This window comes from Bactrocera latifrons, unplaced genomic scaffold (genome assembly GCF_001853355.1).
Source record: "Bactrocera latifrons isolate USDA-ARS-PBARC rearing strain unplaced genomic scaffold, ASM185335v1 scaffold_234, whole genome shotgun sequence".
Classification (NCBI taxonomy): domain Eukaryota; kingdom Metazoa; phylum Arthropoda; class Insecta; order Diptera; family Tephritidae; genus Bactrocera; species Bactrocera latifrons.
In genome coordinates this window covers 137098-164044 of record NW_017535897.1, presented here as the reverse complement: position 1 = coordinate 164044, position 26947 = coordinate 137098, and the positions used below count along the sequence as shown (strand labels likewise).

Here is a 26947-nt window from a genome sequence, read left to right as displayed (position 1 = left end):
CTTATGGACACAGTTATTTAAAGAGCTGCACGATTATCGTGCATTCGTGCAGGCTATTAGTTGTCGCTCTCGCTTAATTAAAAACATTTCTAATTTTGCCGACGACTGCATAGTGGAGTAGTATTGTCACTAATTTGTAAAATGTAAAATTATTCAAAGCTTCACCAGAACTGACGTTAGTTTACAAAGAGAAGCATAAAATAGCTCTGTTATATAGTATGTATCATTTATGAAAGTTATTAGTATGGCAACAATATGTGCTCCTGCAAAATAGACACCGCGTATTGTGTTCGTGCCGGCCATTGTTATGATTGTACTCAAAATTTATTTAAAAAAAAAAAAACAAATTGAAGTTAGGCTGCGCTTAACCTTTCATATGTTGAAATTTTCTTAAAAGTTGAAATCCGAGTGACTATCGCTCCAAACTTAACTCTTCATTACAATCAATATTATATAATGAATGATAAAAACCAACTGTACGATTCAATGGTGTTTACTACTTACGTGGTGCGTTTATATATTATATATATACAAATGACTTTTATGTAATGTAACAATATGAATTATCGAACTCGAAAAGCTTCCTTTTATTATTGATTAACATTCGCCGTTTATTATAAGGGACTTCAGAAATAGCTATATATGTATATGTAAGTACATTTGAATGTAAGTATATTCAATGAGGATGAAAATACAAGGCCTTCGTCTCAAAAAAAAAAAATAAAATAAAATAAAGTAAAAACACATTTAATTAAAACACAATTAATTTTTAAAACGATTTAAAATCAATTTGATAAAACGGGATTACAATTCTAGATATTTACTTTTGTTTTACAATAGAATTAATAATATCGCTAGATACTGTTTTGCATGTATGTGGTCTCTCATGTATGCAAGTTGCAGTTATCCACATTATGCGCGATTGGTGGAGAGATACTTAAGCTTCGTTCGAGTTCTCTTTTAGTCATGTATAGCTATACATTGTGATTTAAAATTGTGTTAATTTGGTTTCAAAAAATAACGACAAAAATTATTAATTTAACTCAGAATTATTATTTTAATTCAGAAATCGTGATATTGAGACTGAGAAATGTATTCTTTTCGAGGTGTTTGTTATTTTTCGATGATTTTTGCATATTTTGTAAGTGGGGTGGTATTGTTATATCCGTGATCCCTGATGTACAGTTACGTAACGTTACAAAAGTGTTTAGCGCGCGTGATTTTTACAGAAGGGACGGCCGCCCTTGTTGTAAAAGCTCTGGCCTTCCAAATTTTGTTTACAATACTAAAAAACATAAGTAATATTAATGACTTTTAACATAACACTTAAATTTTGTGACTTACTGTACAATTGAAGCATTGACTGTGATAATTGTGGTTCAGAGCTTCGACCCATCGGTCACCTGCTTCAACTGGGAATCCGCAAGCGAAGCATTTGGTTGTAAAAAGTTCATTCCAATCCGCTTCACAGTATGCATTGCCATCTTCTAAGAAGAAAGGGGTGTTGCCAAAAAGTTTACCACAGTGACCACATGTGAAGCATTCTGGATGGAATTGCTTGCCGATGGCATTCAAGCAATCACCCTAATCGATAAAATAGTTCATTCCACTTCATTTAAATAATAATAACGAACTTACCTTTATTTTGCTTCCACACTTGCTACATGTAGGAGCTAAGTACTTCTCGAAACAGTATTCACAATAAAGATCGCCTTTCTCCTCAACGAATCCAATGTCCTGCAATGGACGACGACAGTTGGCATTTACACAAATGAAGTGTTCCGGACACCAGATACGTCCCAATGCCGTAATGAAAGGTCCTCTGAAGTATAAAAATTACAAAAACTTTTAAAATATTTTGAACAAATGTATAATTGCAATCTCGCTTAGCGAGATGTCATATAACATACGTATGCATAAATTGAATTCATATTAACACATAAAAAAGTAATACCACATTTTGTTAATCATATAAAAACGTTTACTCACTTAGTTATTTCTAAATTACACTGGCAGCAGATCGGACGCTTTCCATCTTTTAGTAACTGACTTACAACTTCTTCATTTTCCGGCGGCATAATTGCGTTTGGCAGACCTTCACTATTACTTGACTTTGGACCAAGAGCTCGAACGTGTATACTAAACGCTGGTCCTTCTCGTGCACTATCACTTACATTGAGATCAGTTGGTTCGATATATGACCGTCGATCAAGCTCGTGAGTAGAAATTTCGCCTTCTCTTTGACTTGAACATTTTTTTAGTGAGCCGCCAGCTTTTTCTCGATATATCAAATCTTGTGGTTTACTTGCAGATGGAATATCGTTTGATTGGCAACTTATAATATCACCCCCCTGAGCTTTTTTAATGGAGTTGTCGGTTTCGGTCGCATGTGAATGATATGGAACGTTAAAAGTCTGGGGAGTTGAGGTGTAATTCTGTATATTGTTATCACAAATATCAAGTAATTTTCCCATAGGATGGCTAGTAGGCAGCTTTGTGGCAAATGTAGTGTCCAGCTCCTTTTGAGAAAAAATTTCTGGATTCTCCTTTTGACAAGTAATCTCATTTTCAATATGCGCATTTTGCTCAGGCAATTGCTGAACAGTAACCACCGGTTTCAAAGCCCCTGGAAGGGTTGGATCAACATTTTTGAAGTCCTCTAAGTCGAAGCGCTTTCGAATTACCATGGGACTTCTTGATTGATTGGAGCTACAATTGCTTCGCAAACTAGATGTACTACCACCATGAGATGACGTCGGCATCGTACCGCGATTATTTGCCAATCGGGCTTCCAACATATTTGAAATAATTTTTCCCGCTTCTGTCATAAAATTTTCCATATTATCTCCTACATTCATTAAACCAATGGATTCTGTCAACATAGCAGTAGCGTTACCATCGGCTTGCAAGTCAGTATCCGATTGATGAGCGTCCGACATATTCCGATTCATTTTCGAATTTACTTTGTGTGGAAGTGTAGCGTTAGCATTAGTGGGTTTAGTGCAAAGCTCTGCAAAATGAATAAAATAGACACACAACGGTATCGAGCTAAGGGTTATAATGGGTTAAACAGCACATATAATTAAAGAAAAGTGTATGCATTCAAAAATGGTTAATTTAAAATATATACATGTGTAAATATATTTTCTATATACCTAAGGCTGGAGATGCTTGATCAATAAAATGAGTTTGAAACGGGTAACCAAATATTTAACGGAATAGTAGAAATCAACTTCAATTTAATAAACAAAACTTAAAAACATAGAAAATATATTATCATGCTTAACGTACATCTTATCACTATTTGTGTAACATTTTCATTTAAGTATATTTAAACAACAACAATTCATCCATAGCATAAAACCAAAAAACACCAATCTCTCAATTCAGTATGCAGCATTCACCTGATTTGGATATTGCAGCTACTGCACAAGGGTACACGAACACCAGGACCAACTGCTTTGTTAAAGATTCCACGGCCGCGCTTAGGAGCGGAAGTAGCACCAAATGCTCCTTTGCCTCCAACACCTGTTAAGCCATCGAGACCAGCGTTAGACTTGTTTTTATCAACTGTATTAGGTGGCGGAAATGATGTAGTTGCGGTTGCAGTAGCCGCGGCGGCTGTAGCGGTATGTGGCGCTTGCGATGCCCCTGTGTCAATGGCATTAGCCGCATTAGCGGTAGCGATAGCAGTAGCTTGCGCATTAGTCTTTATATCCGTTAAACCTGTGGAAGCGTTCGTCCGATATGTTAAGTTATTATTTTGATTATAGTTAACTACGTCAGTTGCAGAAGATTGCGTTTGCAACTGTTGCTGTCTGCAGCAAGTGTGGCCCGGGCGACAGAATGTACCCGTTACGGGGCAAACGGCACTGGCGCCGGTGGTCCTGGCACTTGCCGCTCCAGCTATATTGTTATTAGTAATAGAAGCTTTTGTTAGACTGCCAACATTTGTGGCATTAGCTTGCGATGATAATGATGATGTTTTGCTTGTGGAAGAAGTGAAGTTGCTGCTTGAATATGTGCTTAATGATTGCTGTTGTTGCGAAACCACAGATGATCCATATGCACTTGACAAGTGTATGGCAGGTGATAACTGTTGCTGCTGCTCACTAAATCCTGGTGGCGGACCAACCATTTTATTATAAGGGGTCGCAGAAAATAAATAGTTTGGACGTTGAGGTTCATCGTGAGGAGGTAACACCGGTTTAGTTGGAAATTTCGATGAAGGTTCGGGCGACTTTATTTGAGGAAATGATGTCTCAGTTAGTGTGGCTGCTCGTGCACTAATGGCTTGAGATTGACTAGTCAGATTGGTAATCTCCTGCTCTAAACCAGATAAGCGACGTGCCTGATTAGCGACATATCCAGTTTTCCCGTACGATTGGCGACGTTCACTTGCAGGGCTCGATTTGATAGTTTTTGAATCAGTGCGAATTTCTACAGAACGGGCGCTTTGAGTGTGTTCATATTCCTCAGTTACTCGTCGCCTACTCTCAATCTGAGTATCTCCAATTTGAATCTTCGTTTGGCTATCTAATTTTGATTGATTTTGATGAACTTTTTGGACTTCTTTTTCAGTGCTTTGTACCTTGTAATCACCAATTTCACAGGTTTTAATTGTACCGGGTTTATTAATGCAGCTTTGACTTCCTGTACTGATTGCTTGTTCGTAGTGTGATAATATTTGTGTTTGTTGTTGTTGCTGCTGCTGCAGCTGCTGTTGAGCACCTAAATAACTTTGTCCAGTAGTAATTGAGCCGGCTTGAAGAATAAGCGGAGACAAGGAAGATATCTTATTATCTATGGGTTTTGGTGAACGTATAGCTGCTAATGGGTTTGTTGGTGGACCCGGAGCAGGAGATCGAGCACGATCTGGAAATGGTGAAGCTGACCGACGATCGTAATTACGAGCATGGGTCGCAGGGCACTCGTCAAAGCACAGCGCTTCCGGTGTTTGATAATAGGGAATTACTGGGACTGGTTTTGAGCTAATTGAAGGCGTATAAGGGCGACTTAGGGTTTGTGACTCGTCAGTTTGCAAATGTTCGTCTAATGATTGAAAAGCCATTGTTACTTGGGGAGCTATTTTTTCTTCAATTATGATAGGAACGATAGGTTTTTTGTTTTGTATTAACAATTTTGATTGCTCTTGAGAAGACGATTTGCTACTTGTACTTTTGATCGAACCACGATTTGCTGATGAGATTTTTTCATGTTGCTGTTGATATTGTTGAGAAACTGCTATTGTTGTACAGCTTTGGGCTACTGGTTTATGAACTGGGTTACTTGATGAACTAGTGACTGGCGCATCTACAAAAGCAAGTGGAATATTTTCACGAAGCTCAGGTGGTTCTGGAGTACGAGCAGGACTTTGATTAGGTAATACTGTCCAATTGCGTTGATATTTAGGTATTGTATCAGCCTTGTGCAAACCGGAAGAAGCGGATTTTCCATGAAGGTGACTTAGCGGTGATGGTGGTGGAAATAGTACATCAGAATGTTCAAGCTCTTCAGTTGTTTCTTCAATGACTTCGTGCAAGTCGACCTTGACATCAGACTTAACGGTGCGAGTATTGTTTTGATATGATGACCTTAAGGCATGCGTTGAATTGGAGTCATACGTGCTAGTAGAAGTGGTGTTTGACATTGCTTGGACTGCGGAAGAGGATTCAGAGGAAGAATTTCGTTTGGTATAGGAATTTAATGAGGACATTTGACATGTATTAGTCTCTGATATTTTTTGATTTTTGATTGGTTCAATATGTTGTTGCTGAAGCTCTTCTTCTTTTTTGTGATAATAATCAATGCGCTTTTTATTACGTTCTTTAGCTTTATAGTATCCTTCATAATCAGGATCAAAATCTTCTTTTGTATAGGACGCAATGGATTGGCGTGGAGTATTGGAAATTAAAGGCTCTTGGGTTGGTTGGAATGCTTGCATTGCCGCAAATGCGGATGATTTACGATGTTGGGAAAAATCTCGCCTTTCCGTCGTATAGTATTCGATGGACTCACTATCGAGAGCTTTGATACCTAATTCTTCTTCACGATTAAGAACTTGAAATTCTTGTTTCTTTTTATTCTTTTCGATTTCTTGTTTCTCAAACACATTTGTAGCGTTTTCCGGATTTAATGGTGTATAAGCACGTTCGGGTGCCGTGCACAATGCATCTGACAAGGTCAAATGCTCTTTGGGTGTGGGAAGATCAAGCAAATGAATAGGCACATCCCTTTCAAAATGACCTTCAAAGGGACGTTCTGGTGCTGTAGTAAGTGCACTTAAAAATGGCGATTTGGGACGGTAATCTTCTCGCATATACGGTTTCATATCAATAGGCGGTGGCATATAAGGTTTAGTTTCTTCGGGAAGAGTAATTATTTGTGAAGGAGGAGGCTCAAAGCGTACCTCCCACTCTGGTGCAGTTGTTATTGCATTCGCCAGCCACGAACCTTTGGGTGGAGTTTCTTCAATAGGTAATATTTCTTCAGCATACACCATCTCCTTTGCGTCTTGAGTTTTTACAGTTTCTTGGGGTGCTCGATCTTGCTCCAATGATTCGAATGAATCATTATCGCAAGGTTTTGGGCACGGGCACTCTACTAAGTGAAAAGGCACATCTGGAGCTGTAGTCAATACCCTAACCATGGGGTTGATCCATTCCTTGGGCACAGGGTTAGGTATTTTAGACGGTGGTAATTGTCGTACAGGAGCTATTTCAATTTTAATTTCGGAAGTAGGTTGGAAAATACGCTGGCTTTCCTGAACTACAGCATTTTCTGTTTTAACAAAAGTTTCACTTCCCAGTAGTGAATCAGATGGAACTGTAGCATCGGAAGATACTGTGCCGCTTTTAGCTAGAGTTTGAGATTTATATTCTTCGTCACTATATGACGGAATTTCTTTTGTCTCAGGTTCGTCAATGAAGACGACATGTCTATTTCCTTGGATATTCGGCAGAGGAACTGGACTAGGTGTTACCTCCCTGACCATTTCGATTAATTTATTTGTATTTAATGGTGCAACTAAGGACTCAACGCATTCTTGAGCACTTCGACGTCCACATATATATTCGGATGAACTTATACAGGAGGAATCTTGTGGATGTTGTTGCATAGTAGCAACCTCCATATCTATATGATAATCTAACTCTGATCCGGACTGCTGCTCATAAATTTGTTGCATTTGATAGGCTTGCACCTGTGCGGCGTACATACGTTGATATTCTTCTGACGTTGTCGTCGTTGTTGTTGATGTTGATGTAAAACTTTCCGAGCTAGACTCAATTTCAGGCGGTTGCAAATCTATAGTTAGATGTGGTGCCGACTTGTTCTGTCGATTCGACCGAAGGTATTGCTTTATAGTTTGTTCGTGGCCATTATCTTTTATTTCATCTGCATGCAAAGATGTCTTATTAACCACTTCATCTTCCTTTTGCGAATGTGAAACGTTTGCTGCTTTGGCGAAAACATGTTGTGTTTCTGGTGGAGGAATATAAAGTGGTGCCGCCGTCGGTACAATGGGGCTATCCTCCTTTGGTGGAGGCCAAGAGAAGTTACTGCGGTTTTGTCTATTAACTTCGGACAGTTCATAATCTTCTTCAAAGTAATCTGGCGCTGCAGTAGAATGAAACTCTTCCGCATATTGCGGTTGCAAGCTAGCATCAGAATCTGTATGTCAAGGTATTTTAGGGATGGATAGTTGGTGGTTTTTGCATTTCATTCAATTGACATTTTTCCAATTGTGAAGATTTTATTTAAAATATTTTGATTTTGCACGATTTCGCCACAAATTTATGTAAAGACACAGGCATAAGGGGTAAGACACCAGTTTTCAAATAAACCATTTATAATGCGTTTCATATTCATTTTAAAATGATGATTAGCGCATTTTTTGACGAAGGATGAGGAATGAGGGTGAATGGCGGGTAAATGTTGCAAACATCGGTTAATTAGTAATATATCAACGTGTGTGAGTGTGAACATAAAATTAATAGTACGAGATCGAAAAAGAAATAAAATACATTTAATTGTTAGAATTACTCGGAAGCTTAAGAGGCTTGGCTAAGAATATAAACTGATTACAATTGGGCAAAAGAAGGTTAAGGTAATGAACGGCCTTTGAAAATATGACATTACTTTGTATCTGCGACTTACATATGTATTAACATTTATTTGTTTATGCATGTGCATATGTAGGAGCAAAACTTTAGTATAATGCTATGTTATATGTTAATCTCTTTAGCCATTCGTAAAGACCTGAGCGAGCATACGTGCGATTTGACTTTATAAATATTAGCACTGGATACTAAAGAAACATTTTTTTCAATATTGTTTTAAGATACATATGTTTTTACCTAAGAACGTCCATATGACATTAATATACTACATCAATTGGTGGAGCGGCGGTTTATGATATATCGGCTTTTATTAGTTCCCATCATACGAACAGGTTCAATAGAATAATTTCGGAGCTTCTAATTAAAAGAGCTTTGCCTGAGTGCTCTAGTTTCAGTATGTGCTTATTTATTATATTATAAATGCTGATTTATAATTTATGCTCTTCAGACACATCCAATCACAAACATCTGTACGCATGTATATCTATTAAGTAATTAAGATACTTACGAGTGTATTGTGGAAAGGCGCAGCGAACTAATAGAAGTTAGTTGGCATATTTTACTATTTTATATTATATACTATACATATGTGAATAACACTGATGTGTTATGTGCTGAAAACAATTTGGATTTTGAGTAGAATTAAATTAAATCGTACATGAAGAAAACTTCAATCTGACTATTTATTGAAAATTTTTCGATACAATGATATTTACGGTAAGGTTAGTACGGTCAGCATGTTTTAACCACAAGTAAAATTTAAATATTTTAACATCAAAATATTTGCGTTTACAAATGGCAGAAAAATTCCAGTCTGAAATTTTCGATTGTGGGAAGATTCAAACTGAATTATATTTGAGAAAACATTAGTTTGAATATTTTTTCGAAGTTTACGAGAGTTTTTACAAACAATAGTAAATTGGTCTTCGTTATTGAAACTGTGGAGATATTGAAACTTCACTTCATTATCTCGAAATATTAAGATATAATTATGTATACATGCAGGTTAACAATTTAAAATTCACCACTTAACACTGGATACATGGTTTTCCGGTAGTTGTCTTCTCAAAGTTTAGCTAGAAGGGAGGGGATTGAACTTTGATTGAGTTTAATAATGGACGTAACCTAAAAGGGAGAATTAGAAATACGAAAAAATTTAATTAAAGGAAAAAAGTATGCGAAGGATATATTAAAATATTTTTATGACATTTAGTTAGTTAACTGCGTCTTTTCAATTTTCAATATTCAGAAAAATAAAATAAAAGGAAAAAAATTGTGTAGCCTTGTTTAAGCCATAACATTTTGGAATAGATATACAAGTTGTACAGATATTATGCGTACATAAAATTAATAAATTTGTCAAAAATTCTTGGTTTTTTTTTTAATATCACGAATATTTACTTGTCTATTTTATATTTTGTACTCTCGAAACAGTTTTAGAACCACAGTAGGTCTCTACGAAATCAGTCAATAGGTATTAATTAAATTCCAATTGTAATGAAATAATTTCCTCAAATTTTCTGACTATGCACCGCTCTTACCAGAAATTAAAATTTTTTTAATTTTCTGAACAAATTTTAGGAAAAAGTTCTTAAACGGTATTGAAGTCGCAAATATTAGACGCAGCCATATCGAACTCCAATTATGTCCTAGACACCTTAAGCTAGCTACTGATTTATTAAGCGCACCGAAGGAATAGTTCAATTTAGATAGGTATCCATTTGAAATGGGTCATGAATATTTAAATATACATATGTATTATATTTGAGTTAGCAAGTCTATATTTAATTACTATGATTAACAACAGATTGGCATTAACGACTTAGGGATATGAAAGCTCAAAGCGCCGAAGCGTGATGCCTTCGAACTTTTTATTGTTACCTTACAATCAGTTTTTACCTTGATTGTAGTAGTTGTTGTATTGCGTATTATATGCGGGCATGGTAGCATATTTATTGGATCCATAGTTCGTTGCCAATGGTTTTTTAAATTGTATCGAGTAATTTTTCGTGTAATTGTTGTATATGTTTACTCGTCGTCCTAATTATACATATGTATACATATATATATATATTTAAATATATTTGCAATCGTATATGTGAAGGCACATGCCGTTGATGGCGGTGGTAGTTCCAAATAGGGAAAAATTTTAATTATTAATGTATGAACACATCAATGACCAGCAAGAAATATGTACAAGTATATGGTATTTCAGATTTTTTTTTCGATTTTGTAAAGTAACTTCAGTTATAAGATTAACAGGGATGTTAGTAATGAGGGATTTCCAGATTAAAAAATTGTCTTTTTGAAAAAACATGTTAGTCGGCTTCCAGTTTTTAATTGACGAAACAAAATTTTGAATTAAATTCTTTTGGATATTGGGTGAGTTTTTGTTAAATTTGCTGTGCAGTGTTAATGCATTTCGTATTCAAATCACAATTTTAGTCATGTATTTGAATTATTCAGTTATAAATCTTGAAAATTTTGGAAATTATAACACTTATATTTATTAGTTACTTTGCACAACAAAAAAAAAAAAAAATAAAAAATAGCAAGGAAATTATACGAAGTATTGCTCTAAATAGCTGAACCGTGCAAATGGTTCTGTACCAACAAGTAATCGATTTTTCTGTACGGTTTGAAATTATAAGTTGTTGCACGAACATTACAATTTTTAGCAATTTTTCTATTTTTTGCATGTAACAAATATTATAATGACATACTTTGTGTGTCGTTTTTATATAAAACATTTGAAATTTAGTTTGTCTGTAATAATTTTTAGTCCTGGTGGCTCTATTCATGCTAGATCCATTCCATATCATTTGAACGATAATCGTCCTCGTCGTCGTAATATTGATAATATTTAGTACCCTTACCTTGTTGGCCGACATTTGTGCGCGGCAATGTAGCGTACGGATTGATAGCCGGTCTTTGCGGCGGATACGCAACCGGAGACTTCGGGGCAACGGCTGGAGCAGCTCCAAATGGCCTAGCATAGCCCTGATTAACCTATAAAAAAAAAAATAAAATTGAAGTTAGCAATCTTGTGAGAAGTTACCTAAAAGATAAGTCCATGTTTAAATATTTGTTTAAGTATTTGGGCAAATATAGACTGAAATTAACTAATAATAAGATCACTAAAAAGCAACAACGAAACTAGCTCTAAACCAAGCACATAGCAAATGCCTTCAAATGCTCTGAGCACGTGATTAACAAAAATTCTTACCTTATAGTTGATGTTTACACCCTTACCAGGTGGCACAACACTGCGAATTACACTGCCCGTTAAGGTGACATATTCACCAAATGGCTGTTTATTCGACGAAGTGTCCAGTGCCGAAGATGGGTTTGCCAGCATTCCTGAAGAGAAATTTGTACTTTTGCCGTGGATACTTTGAGTCGCACCTTCCAATTGCTCACTTTCTTTATTATTGTTGCTTGAATTAATGTTGTTGGTAGTGTTCAACAGTGTCGAGTTGGCGATTGTTGAACTAATTGCAGTACTTGCTTGAGAGGTGGATAGAGAGTCCGGCGTAACTGGCGGAGGTGGGTCTAAAGTTTCTGCTGGTTTTGCAACCTGCTGACAGGAATTAAATTTCAATTGGTTAGCGAACGTCGGCGATAAAGCAACAACGGCCGAATGTTGTGTGGGTCGTGTTTTTGTTGAATTAATTTTAGTGGAACCACAAGTTTGAAGTGAATGTGTTGCAGCTTGTACTGGTGTCTGTGTCGATTTTTTGCTGGGACTGTGGTATGAATTGATAAGATTGTTTGTGTTATAACTATTGGCATTGTCATTTTCGGTTAGATCATCATTCAATATATTGGTATTCGAGAGAGTGTTGTTGTTGTTCTGTTTGGTTAGGGTAAGCAACTTGTTGGAATACTCTTTCAAAAACTTTTTATAATCTCCACCTGATAACGAATGTTTGCCATCGCCGCTCTGCCCAACTGAGCTGTCATGACTAATACCCCCAAAGCAATCCCTGCCAACTCTGCTGTCAAACTGATTTTGAGAGTTCATGTCATATTCGGTTTGCTGTTGCACTTGACTACATGGAAGAAGCGGTGGAGGAGGTGGTGTTAAGGCTGCTATCAGTGTGACCGCATTATTATTGGTGTTGATGCCACACGTTGAAGAAGGCGATGAGGAAGCTTGATGCGAGCTCAATGGTGAAGTCGAAACGTATCCACTGGACATTTTATCTACAGTTCCTTCCATCATAACCTCAATTTGTGACATATGACCTGGAGTTGAGGCGGACAAACTATTCGACGTAGATGAAAGCGACGAGAGCCTGTTCAGGTCTTGTGTTATTTCAGATCCACTATCCATCCCTAACTGCTGTAATGATGTTGGTGAGGGAGGTGGCGGTAATGGCAAGTCAATATTATTCCTTTGTATACCATCATGTGATGGCGCCGTCTGTGTGGGTTGTTTATTTACCAATAGCGACGTGGAAGCAATGTTAGTTGATTAGTAAGCATACGGCAACCAACAAGATAAAAAATACAAAATGCGTACAAACAAATTAAAACACAAATTCGAATTATTTAATTGTTTTTTTAGGTTATGATACGTGAATTTAATTTATATAGGTTTTCTTTAAATTTATGGAAAAAATGTATATCTTTGAAAGCGATGTTCATTGATGGAACTTTAATATTTATCCTCCATCAAAATTTTGAATTCTAGTTAAGACATTTTCATTCAGCAGAATATTAGTGCGTCAGAAAATCGTATAATTTCAGAAGATATCACATAATCGTTTATCCCTAAATAAATATTGGTGAAAAAAATGATGTTCCAACAATAATTCCCCAGCTAAAAATAGAATATATTTCCTCGTCAATTTAATTCTGCTTATCGAAATTTTAATCAATATAAAATGGGCACTGATCTAAAAGGAGAAAACCGAACATTGTACATATGTAAATTTTTTTCTTCTGAATTTCTATTATATATCTCATACATTGACCGATATTTTCGATCAAAAGTCAACTATAGGTATTGAGGTCCAGCAATCGATACTTAGAGCTTGAAAAGGTTTAGTGGGATTTGAACAATGTTTGGTCATAAAATGCATACTTAAAGGGAATTATTCGTGCAAAGTTTCATGCCGTTATATTAACTGGTACTTTATTTGTATACTGGAATGTAAACGAATTAGTCGAAATTTAAAATTGAGTTATATAGGAAGTAGGCATGGTTGCACTCCGATTTCCGCCATTTCTGAAATGTGATTTAGAAATATTAAAGGAATTTTCGTATCGGATTTAGTTGAAAAGTGGGAGGTAACACACCCATCGTATAATTTTAGCACTTGCTCATATAAAGGGCACCTTTTCCATCCCGATTGTAGAATTTTATCTAAAATTTCAAACCGTAACTTCCTCTTCTTAATGAGATTGGTTGCTTTGTTTACCTTAATTTAGTGCTTAGGTATGGCAATTTACACGTTTTCGATTAATGGCGTTTTGTGAGCGTGGCTGTGGCCCATGCCTTGGAATATGTGTGCCAAGTTTTCAGCATGTACGGTCATATAACCCTATATCCTTCACTATTAGTTTTAGGGGAGGTAGTTCAAAGTCGGACAAGCACTTCATAAGGTATGAAATTTAAACCTAAAAGTAAGCTATTCGACTTTTCTTTTCGAGTCTTTATGCATGTCAACCACTTTTATTGAATTAAGTTTTAACGTTTCGAAAATATTACTCGATATTCAGACGAAATTTAATGCCACAATCAAGTTCGGTTAACATAGATTAATATTTTAAAAGATATGAGCACTTAACTCGCTAAGATACGGGTCCACACGAACTATGCGAGCTACATACATATCGATCACCGTCCCATTAAATTGAAAGACTTCTTTTTAATTTTTGCGATGTAATTAAAAAGATTTCTTGGAGTTTTAAACTAGGTTCAGCCCGTTCAATAATATTGCTGTTAGGAAGTCATGTCGCAGCAGCAAATTTAAATATCGAAAACGATTTCGCCCTTGACATACAGTTCGAGTGTAGTAGCAGACTACTGCATGAGGAAATATCAAATCATCACAAGTCGGTTTACTGAATTTATCATTTTAGTAATTTTTAAACCTAGCTTTATTAAGTTTGTTAACACTGTCAATAAATTCTATCATTCTTTTGGATACATCACAGCTCATTTTTCACATATTACAGTCTTTTCCATGGCAAAGTCACTTAGTGGCATGAAACAGTATTCCAAAAGTTGCGCACAGTACACATCAATTTTGATGACATGATCAATTTTGTTCGTGATAATCGTAGTGTTATGTAATGGATTTCTACAAGACTGAAAATTTATCGACAGTTATTGTCGCTTGAATCATCGCACTTGCCCAAAAATCGTTGATTTACGTTTGAAGAGAATAAGATGATAAATGTCGTTATTTGATGTAATTTTAATCGTTAACGTTTGAAAGAAAAAGTGACTGCGATTATCGATTGTTATTTCGGCAACAGTCCGTTGGAGTGCGAACCACCATTCGGACAAGTTGTATAAAAGCAAACTGAAAGTTCGTCAATACCTACAACCGACAATTCACGATTTAATTGTCAATACTCGTAAGTGCCAACGAAAGCACAAAGTACAAAGGCGGCAGAATGAGAATACTATATGAAGGGCGCAGATACTTACATAAATCTATTGTTGCTTTTCTGACACAAAACTTTTTCACTGACTGTTTGCTCTTTTTAACCAAAAGATTATTTTTAAACAGCAGGATATTGCATGAGGCATCTCTGATTATTATAGTATGCTTACATATTTACATACACGTACACATTCATGGTCAATTAGATCATATGTTTATAATTATATTATGGGATTTGGTTATTTATGCTTCAATCCTGGTCTACCTCAATCACGGCCCAACTATCAGCTCATAAAGTCACTTAAAGATTGGCGAATATATGGAATATTTCATCATAACTGTTATTAAATCAGTTAGAGAACTTTTTCTAAAGTTTTCGCTTATTGAAATTTTTTGGAAGAACTGTAGACAAAAGTTTACAATGACTATCATTTTATGTATATTGCATATACTATTATTACCAATTACCATCTGTATAAGTTCTGATTAAAAAAAGTTGGTTTCAAATTGATCTTAGCCCAACTTGAGAATGCTTGCGAACAAATTTCGAATGACTAGTAGACAAGTTTTTTCACTTTAATGTAATAACATTTTAGGAATACCATTTACTATTAATTTATTAAAATCGCAAATATATTTGGAGACGAAAACTAATAAATATCTTTGATGCAACTAGACTCAAAAGCTTTGTTCCAATTAGGTTTACTTAATATGAAGCATTCAAGGGAATTACTTAATGTCTAATCTAAAACACAACGACCAAATTATCTTGAGAATTTACAAGTTATGGGAAACCAATTTCAAAATTATAGGCAGGCAGGTATTATCAGGATATTATAGATTATCCTATTGTTATATTCTAAATTTTTCATATAATTTATGTAGCTCCTTCCTTATATGTTTTAAAAGGCGCCCATGTACATACTCTTAATGAATATGTATGTACTTTTTCACTTGGCTCACTAGATGGTAGACTATTGGGCATTTAGAGTGAAAGAGGGGAATGAGATCGCTGTGTTTTGTGAATTTCTTCGATTTTCGTATTTTTAAAAATAAACTTATTTAAATTTAGCGCTTCAATATAAGCAGGTGCCAATCGAAACGAAGTCAGTGAGCCATTAAAAACTATTTACACTCAATTTAATTAATGGCTTACCACTTTGGCATGAGAGTAAGAACATATATGTATACGTATGTATAAATTATGCAGTTTTTGGGTGTATTTGTTAGCTAATTATGTAATTCAAATCGCACAATACCGCCTCATGTCTCACCATCATTACATTCATGTATAGTTACTACATGTATCTACATATGTAGATATGAACAAAAACATTTAATGAAAACACATATTCCAAAAAAAGTATCATGAATATTATGTATAAAAATCGGAATATGGCCATGCAAAAGTCAAAGCGAAAATAAAAATATAAAGTTACAAACACAACACATACAGAAAATACATACATACTTATGTATGTCCCAAAGTAGGCGCAATGGGCTACACACCAAAACGATAGCATTTAAAGTTCAAGCGGCCATTTTATTTCAGTGCGTTAGTTAAGCTTTTAAACAATTTGCATGAAACTAAGCTAATTTAAAATAAAAACTGGAAAAACATTTTATAGCCAGTATATAAGTTTGTATAAGAAAACGAATCTTAGAAAGGATAAGTCGCTTGTTTCCAACGCGTGTTTTGGTGTGTTTGTATGTACATATGTACTCGTATGTGTTAGCGCCTATAGACAGTCACGACAAAAATGAACAGCCAGAGATAATGTCTATATACTTAGTATATGCTTACCGGAGCTGTAGGCGGAGCAACGCTTCCTCCATTAGCCACGGGGATTTCGCTAAACCCGTGAGCATTTAAAGCTGAGGAGATAGTGTTGGCACTTAACTTTGTGTTTCTGAAAAAGTAGATGATTCAAAAAAATTCGTTCAATTAATTAACCAAAAAAGTAAAGAAATATGTATGTAAATATTAGAAAATGATTCAAAAATATTGCATGGTCATATGTGTTCTGCGACTTTTGTCAAACAAATATGTTTAGCAATAATTATCTTCGAAGAAAACATGACTATTCTCGACGATAAAATTATCGAATGGTTTGTGAACAGAATCAAACAGTATGTATGTAATGTTTGGTGTGGAAGATATACATATGCATTAAGCTTATTAGAAGGCGGGGTCAAGCCATTTTTGTTTTAAATTTTCACACCATAGGTGCCTCTCCTTAATATGATTCGTTGTGCCAAATCGAAGTTCTTTATCTAAATTTAATGCTTAGTTAACGGCACGTTATACGTTTTCGATTAATTTCGATTTGTGGGTGTGGCAATGGTCCGATCACCCTACTTCGCGCGCTTCGCTCAACTTATGCTTAACATAATCGTACTATTCGCAACACCATCACCCATCTTAAGACCCACCATTTATTATTATTGGATAATATTTGACCGAATAGACTAAGTCCAGTAACAGTGTATATTTTCTTCACTGTAAACAACCGTAGCTGAGAGCGTACACGAAGACCGTGGATAGTCGATTCGGCGCCGTTTGTTGCAACTCGGACTGACGTAAGGAACAAATTGGCGCATTTTACCTGAATATCTTAAAAATGTACAAAATGCACTAAAGCCGCTCGACCTTAACAAGCGACATCGCTTCGCGCTTTCAGCGATGAGGCCCAGTTCCTGCTCAATAGTTATGTAAAAGCAAAACAAGCAAAATTACAGCATTTGGGACGAAGAGCAGCCTGAAGAGATTCAAGAGCTGCCGTATTTCTTCCAAAATGATTCCGATAAGAACGTAATCGTCAATGGCGAGCGTTATCGCGCCTACCCCTATTTGATGTCTGAAATTGAAGCTCGTGATCATGACAAGATTTGGTTTTAACAAGACTTCTCAAACATTGTATCAATCAATGTATTTATTGAGAGAACACTTCACTGAGCAGATAATTTCATTTTTTGGGCCAGTCGACCAAGATCGTGTGATATTACCCCGTTAGAATTTTTCCTGTGTGGATATGTGTAGTCGAAAGTCTATGCAGGGAATCTCGAAATCGCATATCTTTTATATACATAATGCCTAATTTATCCCGATTTGTTTTCGGTGCTAGTTGTTTTTACATATACATATGTAACATTTTACACCATTTACATTTACATACTTGGGGGAAGAAATATTTATTAAAAATAATTAATAAATAAAAAAATTTTAGGTGAGATCACTTAATTCTCAGCTATGACCCATATCTTTTTTTGTACATTTGTGTAGAATACCCCATTAAAACAATACAAAAACTTAAAACGGATTTATTTTCAGATGAAGAAAATGCAATTTTTAATTTAAATAAACCCAACTGCAGTATTGCTGAAGTTTGTGAACATTTTCTGAAAATTAGTAAATTCATGAGGATCTTAAAATTAGGGTAGAAATGTGCAATGAGATCAGCACATAGATAGCCAAAAAGTCATTGAGTATATTGAGTATTGGGAATAAACATAAGTTGAGCTAGTTCATAAATAAATATTTTACTTTTTCATACCGATTCTTTCGCTAAGTAACCCTATTTTTCGTAAGTATTTTAGTTTTCGATGTATGTACATAACTTTCAACGAAAAAATAAAAAATGTATGTACGCACATATGTATTCCAGAAAATGCTCAAGCAAATGTAATTAAATATAATTCATATTCCAGTATACGGTGACTTTAGACCTAGTATATTTATATTAGATAATTTTGTTTTCTACTTTGTCTTTGTCTATAAAAATCATTGTGTGGCTTCATCGATATATACTTTAATAACGACGACATCTCAGCATCTAAAAATTATGAATTATTAGCAGCCTATGACCGTAAAGGAAACAAGTAAGGAAGGGCTAAGTTCGGGTGTCACCGAACATTTTATACTCTCGCATGATAAAGTGATAATCGAGATTTCAGGCGTGGTTGTGTAACGATTTCACCCATATTTGGTACATGTTATCACGGTGTTAAGAGAATATTATATACCGAATTTCATTGAAATCGGTTGAGTACTTCCTGAGATATGGTTTTTGGTCCATAAGTGGGCGACGCCACACCCACTTTCAATTTAAAAAAAAARCCTGGRTGCAGCTTCCTTCTGACATTTCTTCCRTAAAATTTAGTGTTTCTGACGTTTTATGTTAGTCGGTTAACGCACTAGTGATTTTCAACATAACCTTTGTATGGGAGGTGGGCGTGGTTATTATCCGATTTCTTCCATTTTTGAACTGTATAAGGAAATGCCTAAAAGAAACGACTCTATACAGTTTGGTTGACATAGCTATAGTAGTTTTCGAGATATGTACAAAAAAGTTAGTAGGGACCGGGGCCACGCCCACTTTTCCAAAAAAATTACGTCCAAATATGCCCCTCCCTAGTGCGATCCTTTGTTTTTATTTTAATATCTTTATTTACGGTTTAGTTATGACATTTTATAGGTTTTCGGTTTCCGCCATTTTGTGGCTTCTTCGGCATCTTCGAACTTAACCTTCTTATGGAGCCAAGAAATACGTGTACCAAGTTTCATCAGCATCTCTCAATTTTTACTCAAGTTACAGCTTGCACGGACAGACGGACAGACGGACGGACGGACGGACAGACATCCGGATTTCAACTCTACTCGTCACCCTGATCACTTTGGTATATATAACCAAGGACTTACAAACAACCGTTATGTGAACAAAACTATAATACTCTCTTTAGCAACTTTGTTGCGAGAGTATAAAAATGCCAATTTATATTACATACGAATGTATGTACATATATATGAATATTCCAATCGAAAGTGAACCGCAAATATTAGGTTTACAAATGAATTTTAAATACTTACGGCTTTATTGGTACAGGAACGTAACCATCGGTGCCAGGTGGTGGGTTTTGAAGCGCTGCGAGCTTTGCATGGATATCACAATAGAGTTTGTTATTGTAGTTGTAATACCCCTGATTCTTTAAGGAAGTTCCACAGGTAGCACACTTAAAGCACTCAACGTGCAAATTCTTATCCTTGATGCGCACAAACACTCCCCTTCGTAAAAAGAACAAAAATCACATATGTCATTAGTTGAATTAGTTATTTGTCATTATTTAAAGTTACATGTAATTTTTCGTAAGAAAATAAAAAAATAATTGGAATTTAAAAAATGTTACGACATAAATTTACTTAAGTTGAATAATTACAAACTTCTGTAGATTTCGGCATAAATACATTTCATGATTGAATAATAACTAGAATACGTAGATCACAAATGGTATGGTTGGCTTCTGTGGCAACAACAGCTTGCAACTTTCTAAATATATGTAGTACTCGTAGTAGCCAAAGTTTAAGCAGAACATGCATAAATAAATGATTTTGAGCAAAGCTTGTCCCGATGTTTGTAACACCCGGAACGAAACGTCGGAAACCCTTTATAGTATGTTTATAAATGATTAGCATGATCAGCTATGTTGATTTCGCTACGTCGATCTCCGTGTATGTACGTCTGTCCCAAAGTCTTTTTCTCACCAAGGGCCTGCTTATTTGACATAACGGCCGATACCGAACCCAGCATATAGCTGCTATACAAACTGCACGATCGGAATTATGGTGGTTATATTGAATGCTTCTTCATTTAACGAAATATCTTCATCAAATTTGGCATGGGTTATTGACCAAAACAACGATGCAATCTCCGAATATATTATTCAGATCAAGTCACTATGGCAAATATCTGTCATACGAACTGCCCGATCAAAGGTCAGCAATATTTTGTATTTCTAATGAGTATTTTTAATTTTGACCCTAAAATATCAGATAACTTCAATTTGAAATATTAAGTTAAGTTACTAATGATATAAACCTTACCCGGCAAATCAATTATCAAAATGTATCTAAAATTTGTTTAAAGAATGAAATACTATCGGATTTGATAAATTGACTGCCTTCAAAACCCACAGCTTTTTTGACGAAACCTTTTGAAAATTACATCCACTCGACTATTGTGTAAAATATGATGGTATACCAAAATGGAATGTTATGTTATTAAGAATTGCACGAACTTTTGGCACGATTTTTGAATATGTGAGACGGGTTTGACTGTAGTTACTTAAATCTATGGACCATAAATAAATATTTACAATATAGCTGAAACATTAAACTTTCATGGCTTGTATTAATTATTCATCTCCATCTGCGTCGATGCAGCGCTGCCAGCATGATTTCCAAGAAACAAAAAAGTCCGGAGCCACACTGGGTTATAGGACGGCTGAGGAAGGTTAGGTAGTAGTTCACAAGAAAGGCCGGCGTGAGCCGGGACGTGCAACTTCCAATTTCGATGTCTTGTCAGACCTGATTGACCCTTCGTTTGAGTCTCTTGAGGACTTCCAAATAAACCTTGTCATTAAAGGTTTTTCCAGAAGGAAGAAATTCATGCTGAATGATGCTTTTGATGTCAAAAAAGAGTATCGGCACGTTTCCATTTTGGATTTGCTCATTCTTCCGGTCTTCATCAGCGATCTCTTCCATACATCTGGGTAAGCCTGCTTGATCATATTAGTTGTCTCTGTCGCAGATGTACCGTGATTCACACAGAATCTGCTCTAACGGACGCTGCATTTTCAGTTTGCATCACTTACGGAAACACGTCGAACGAAACTGTTTATCCTGACTCTTCCGGTGCTCGGAGACAACTGACCAAGCGCTCGTTCGTTAGCCAGGAACGTCCTCTACCGAATCCAGTCGGTGCGAGCATTCTCCGAAGTACAATCGCGGCGGAAGGAAATCAGTCCTATTACTCTCCATACCAACCCTACATATACATTGTATAATGTACATAGTTGTGTAAGCTTGAACAAATGGAGATGTATGTATAGTATGAATGAATTACACATAAAAATTATGGCCATATCTAGTAATCTAAATGTTAATGTTGCTGATCTATAAAACACAAAAACATATTTGCAGCCCATAATGACAACGCATTCTCAATTTTGCGAGCTACAAGTACAGTTTACACGATTATATACTCGAAGTACATCAAAGCGCTTACACAATGCCAACACCACATAATGCACATGCCGGATGACCACTGGCCGAAAATGGACGCGGACCATCGTCGTGCTGCAAGGCAGCGGCGGCCGCTTCCATTTCCGCTTTATATTCCGGTCCTTGCAATGCCGGGCACACTGGCATAATGATGACGCGCGGATCGGCGGGTTCAGAAGATGAAGGCTTTGCTGACTGTGCGAAGCTGGGCCGCTGTGCCGAGCTCGGGGCTATTTTATTTTCTTGCAAATTTGTACCAATGGACTCATCCTGTGGTTGCTCCTCTTGTAAAAGGTGTTGATGTTTGTGAGATAATGGTGTACGACGCTCATTGCCTCCGATGGCGTGGCTTTGAGTCCAATAGAAATTTGCCGGAACCGGTGGTTCTGTTTGAATTCATTCAAATATTGTTTATTAAAACGCAACTTTTTATATGATATGAGGTGCAGTAAGTTTATGTGTAGTCGTGAGGGTGACTTTTCTATGAAATCCACTATGCTATTTCTTTCTTCCAGATTTTTATTCTTCTCTATCCATCTGTATCCTATTGAATAGATGTAACTCATAAGCTATCCTGATAAACACCTCAGTTATATAAAGAAAGACACTCCTAAGCTAAATTAGAACAGGAATTGGTCATGAGTAAATGAATTTAAGTATATATATATATGGTTTCATGCATATTATAATATAAAACTTATTGTTAAATAGAGTATACACAGAGTTGATGCAAAGTGGTAGTTTATGTAGATACATTCCTATTTTATACATATATTCTTATATACCATAATCGCAAACAAGGTTCGAAAGTGTTTACCAAGGCACAACTTAATAGATGCAGATATTACATATGTATGTATGTATATATCTTTAATTATATTAGTTGCGCGTATAAAACCATTCGTTTTTAGTTTTGTGTTTGCTGTCAATTTAGCTGTTACATATGTATATACATATGTGGGTGTATGTCACACATCAATCATACTTGTAATTATAATTTAAATTTATTTCAATCAAACCTTGGAGCCAGTTATAAAAATATTTAAAACTTTTTATTGTATTTCTTTTTTAACCCGTTTTTGCACAAACTAAATTTTTTCGATGTTAATAACTTGTACCGTTATTTATTGCTTCAAGCGCTTTTATATAATATTAATATATACATATGAATGTATGTATGTATATCCTTTTTATATAAAAGAGTACAAATTTACATTCTGAATTAAATATTATATGAATGAACTATAACTTACGTTATGAGGCGTTCACATTCGTGACAAATATTCTGGCCTGTGGGTAAACCACCAGTGCTTGGAGGTTTCGGCGAGTTTACCGGTGCGCTTACGTGCCTGGTGGCAGATGGTTGCTGATAGTGTTGTTGTTGTGGTGGCTGATAATGTTGATGAGGCTGTAGCTGTGGTTGGTATTGTTGTTGGTGTTGGTGTTGCTGTTGGTTGTCTTGGTGAAACACTTTGTGTTTTGTTTATTTACGATATAAAACATAGATTGATGATGAGGCGTTGGTTTGGTAGTTTGAAATCAGGCAAGTTTAAGTAAAAACATGAAAGGAAGAACATAAAATATAGCACAAATAATACAGATGCGAGAAATGACAAAAGTTCTAGTTCTGCTCTCTAAGAAAATGAGATATACTACTGTGATCAATTTGAAAGGTGAATTTTAATTTATATTATACTTCGCATGTTTTTCGTAGCGGTAAATATTTTTTTCTGTAAGTTGGTATACGGTTAGTGATATTTATGCTAAATTTCGCCTCAAAATATTCATTAATATTTGAAATACGTGTCGTTTTGATTTTTTCGATTTTTACTATGTCTGAATTTATTGAACCGCAACCACCGCATTCGCCTGATTTACCTTCAGGTATCTTCTGGCTATTTAGCAAATTCACCCTTTGACTCAATTGAGGATATACAAGCTGAATCGACGGAGGATGCTATGACGACTGGAAAATCGTTGGCATAAGTGTATTGCTTTTTCTTTGCAGGAGATGAAATGGACAAAATTCACCTTTCAATTTGATCACAGTAGTTTTTATATTCCAAATGCCCATTTTTAATATGTTCGTACCTCTTTAAGCTAATCTTCATGGTGCAGTAGGGTTTCAAGGTCGAACGAATGAGTTTTTAAAAATGCAAATGTTTCTGATTCTGCTAAACAGTTTAGTTACGGTACTAGCCTTTCAATTATGAAATTTGTTTCAAGTAACTCCTATTCACAACAAAATTAATCCTCTACATATTACTTTTATATTTGTATTTAATCCTGTAAGCTATCAGCTAAAAATATATTTTCACCGTTGTTCAAAATGTGTAGAATGTGAGCTAAAGCTATATAATGAGCGAGCGAGTGGTTACCTGGAGTCGAAGCGTCAGTTTCTTCTTCGCGCAAGAACTTCAGAACTTCCGACTTGTCTGGTTGGTACTCTTTTTCATTTTTTTTAAAGTTGACACTGAAAAATTTAGCAGAATACAATATTAATATTAACTCAAGACCTTATATGGAACTTTTTTATTTGGCTATGTATATTCACGAAATTTGTCGTGGAGTATTATTCAAAGCATCGCTACAAGCTTCAAAGAAACTATTCAGACCAGTCTACTATAGCTTATAGCTACAAAATTTGATTTGCTGATTATAAAAAGTTATCATTGTTTGGTGGGTTCACTAATCGAATTCTTACTGCTTTTAATTTAGTTACATTTTCGATGCACAACTGCTTTCACAAGAGATTCTTGCAAACACCATGAAAACAAACGAGCTTAAATGTGCAATTTTCAGAAAATACTCGAATATACTTACCCAAGAACACCGCCTGCCAGGACCTCAGCTTGAGCTGAAAGAGTTTCGGCAATAGATTCATCGCTGTAAATGCCAACTGGCGTGTTGTATTGTTTATTGACGATACTCTTGACATTACCATCTCCGCCATTGGCCTGAATGTGAATTAAAGAAGAAATGTAGTTCAACTCCACAGCGATTTTCGTTGTGAAAGTGATAATGAAACACGATATGATAATTGCGGAACGGTAATAAAAAAACTAAAAAAACAGAGACGAGCACGGTGCTTAGGTGTACAAGTGAGAAAAAGTTTTACTTAGTTTGCGAAGAATTGAATTTTCGTGAAAGAATTCTCCAGAGGTCATAGGAACATACTGAAATTTAATTTAGTCTAGGAACTCACGCATCCCCGCAGGGATTCCAGAACATAATAAAGATGCTTTTTCGAGCATCTTTATTTTTGTATATGTTTCTCTTCTAATAACCTGTTAGGACTGCTCTGCGATGAGAAACTAGCGAGTTCACCCGCTACTGATACCTTTACTTTTTTTATGTGTGTGTATACGTTTATATATTTGTATGGTGTTTGTTAGTATGTATTTCTATTCCTTCTGTGCCAATTTGTCCTACATCCATTCATATGAATGAATGTACAAATATGTTTCGAAATTAGCTAGGGGTAGTTAATGATGTGAAGAGATAATTTTGAGTTAATAGCTAATTTAATATATTAATGAAATCGGAAGCTACTACATACACACATATCGTTGTGTTTATTTTTATACATTTTTGAAATTTTAAATACTATGAAAAATATTTAAGAAATTTCACTTGAATATATTTATTTCGTGGAACACATTAATTCGGAGGTCAAATGCACATTTCACTATTCTAAATGTAGATATGTATATTATTCACATAAGATATACTTATATATACGAAAACCTTCACGTGAGCATTCATTTAGCATTATCTGAAATGAAAACGCATCACACAAATCCCATATTAGTAGAAATGTTGATTATACACGCGATTAATACTTAAGAGGGCAAACATTGAACGAAATATTACTTTGTCAGATATGCCAGAGGTAAAGACCATATTAGAGATGACAAGTAAATTATGATTTACGGCATATTTATGTACATAGATATGTATGTATAGGCACCGAATTACTTACAAATGGTCGAGCAGCGTTGTTATAACCACAGCCAATGTGTTGTGATTCCTGCTGTTTGTGAGCTAGAGAAGTTTTCGTCACTGTTTGCAAATACGGAGAATTCTGCTGGGGCTGTGGGATATTGCCGGTGGGGGTTACATGTGGGCGCCAAGTAGAGCCTCCTCTGGTGAGAAAAATTAAAATTTAATATTAAGTTTACATTATGAATACCTTTGTTCAATTTGTTCGCACCTTTGCACGGTCAAAACAAAATTGTTTCCAGAACGTACAACTACGTCCTGTGCATCTTTATGCCGCAAATTGAAAACATCAACATCGTTAATCCTTAGAACAGCGTCTCCTGGGATGAGCCCAGCCTTTTCCGCTAAACTGCCGCCATTTACCTAAAAACCATTTTTACATTAGTGTACAAGAACTGAACGGATAATCAAATATTAAATAAAGGAATTAAAACTTTTATGTATACATGTACATATATCCTATTGATAGCCTAAGTTTACTCTTTTTGTGTACATATGTATAAGTATTAATATATGTAATATGTACATATTTTTCTACGAGTTGAATGGCGAAATTTTGTTAAAAACAAGTAAGGAAGGGCTAAGTTCGGGTGTCACCGAACATTTTATCCTCTCGCATGATAAAGTGATAATCGAGATTTCAGGAGTGGTTGTGAACCGATTTCACCCATATTTCGTACATGTCATCAGGGTGTAAAGAAAATATTTTATACTGAATTTTATTGAAATCGGTTGAGTACTTCCTGAGATATGGTTTTTGGTCCATAAGTGGGCGACGCCACGCCCATTTTAAATTAAAAAAAAAAGCCTGGTTGCAGCTTCCTTCTGACATTTCTTCCGTAAAATTTAGTGTTTCTGACGTCTTTTGTTACTCGGTTAGCGCACTTTTAGTGATTTTCAACATRACCTTTGTATGGGAGGTGGGCGTGGTTATTATCCGATTTCTCCCATTTTTGAACTGTATATGAAAATGCCTGAAGGAAATGGCTCTATAGAGTTTGGTTAGCATAGCTATAGTAGTTTTCGAGATATGTACAAAAAACTTAGTAGTTTCCAAAAAAATTACGTCCAAATATGCCCCTCCCTAGTGCGATCCTTTGTGCCAAATTTCACTTTAATATCTTTATTTATGGCTTAGTTATGACACT

The 26947-nt window shown here is 35.5% G+C and overlaps 1 protein-coding gene across 21 annotated transcripts in view; it reads right to left on the bottom strand.

Moving 5' to 3' along the window:
* Positions 1–563: 563 nt before the first annotated feature.
* LOC108968947 (PDZ and LIM domain protein Zasp) overlaps positions 564–26947 on the bottom strand; it is a 47948-nt gene continuing 21564 nt past the window's right edge. For 4 of the 21 annotated variants that reach the window (XM_018933313.1, XM_018933314.1, XM_018933312.1 and 1 more), the window contains 13 exons: positions 26011–26162; positions 25780–25942; positions 24621–24754; positions 24176–24270; positions 21802–22183; positions 19608–19802; positions 16545–16650; positions 11347–12546; positions 10997–11129; positions 3405–7671; positions 1639–1822; positions 1345–1584; positions 564–1285 (listed from right to left, as the gene is read on the bottom strand). In XM_018933313.1, coding sequence (XP_018788858.1) covers positions 1208–1285; positions 1345–1584; positions 1639–1822; positions 3405–7671; positions 10997–11129; positions 11347–12546; positions 16545–16650; positions 19608–19802; positions 21802–22183; positions 24176–24270; positions 24621–24754; positions 25780–25942; positions 26011–26162 — 7329 coding nt within the window. In that variant the 3' untranslated portion in view covers positions 564–1207. Of the gene's footprint in view, positions 1286–1344; positions 1585–1638; positions 1823–1989; positions 3011–3404; positions 7672–8750; positions 9246–10019; positions 10161–10996; positions 11130–11346; positions 12547–16544; positions 16651–19607; positions 19803–21801; positions 22184–23050; positions 23268–24175; positions 24271–24620; positions 24755–25779; positions 25943–26010; positions 26163–26947 lie in introns of those variants that run through there. The other 17 variants (XM_018933326.1, XM_018933328.1, XM_018933320.1 and 14 more) reach the window with 17 other exon arrangements.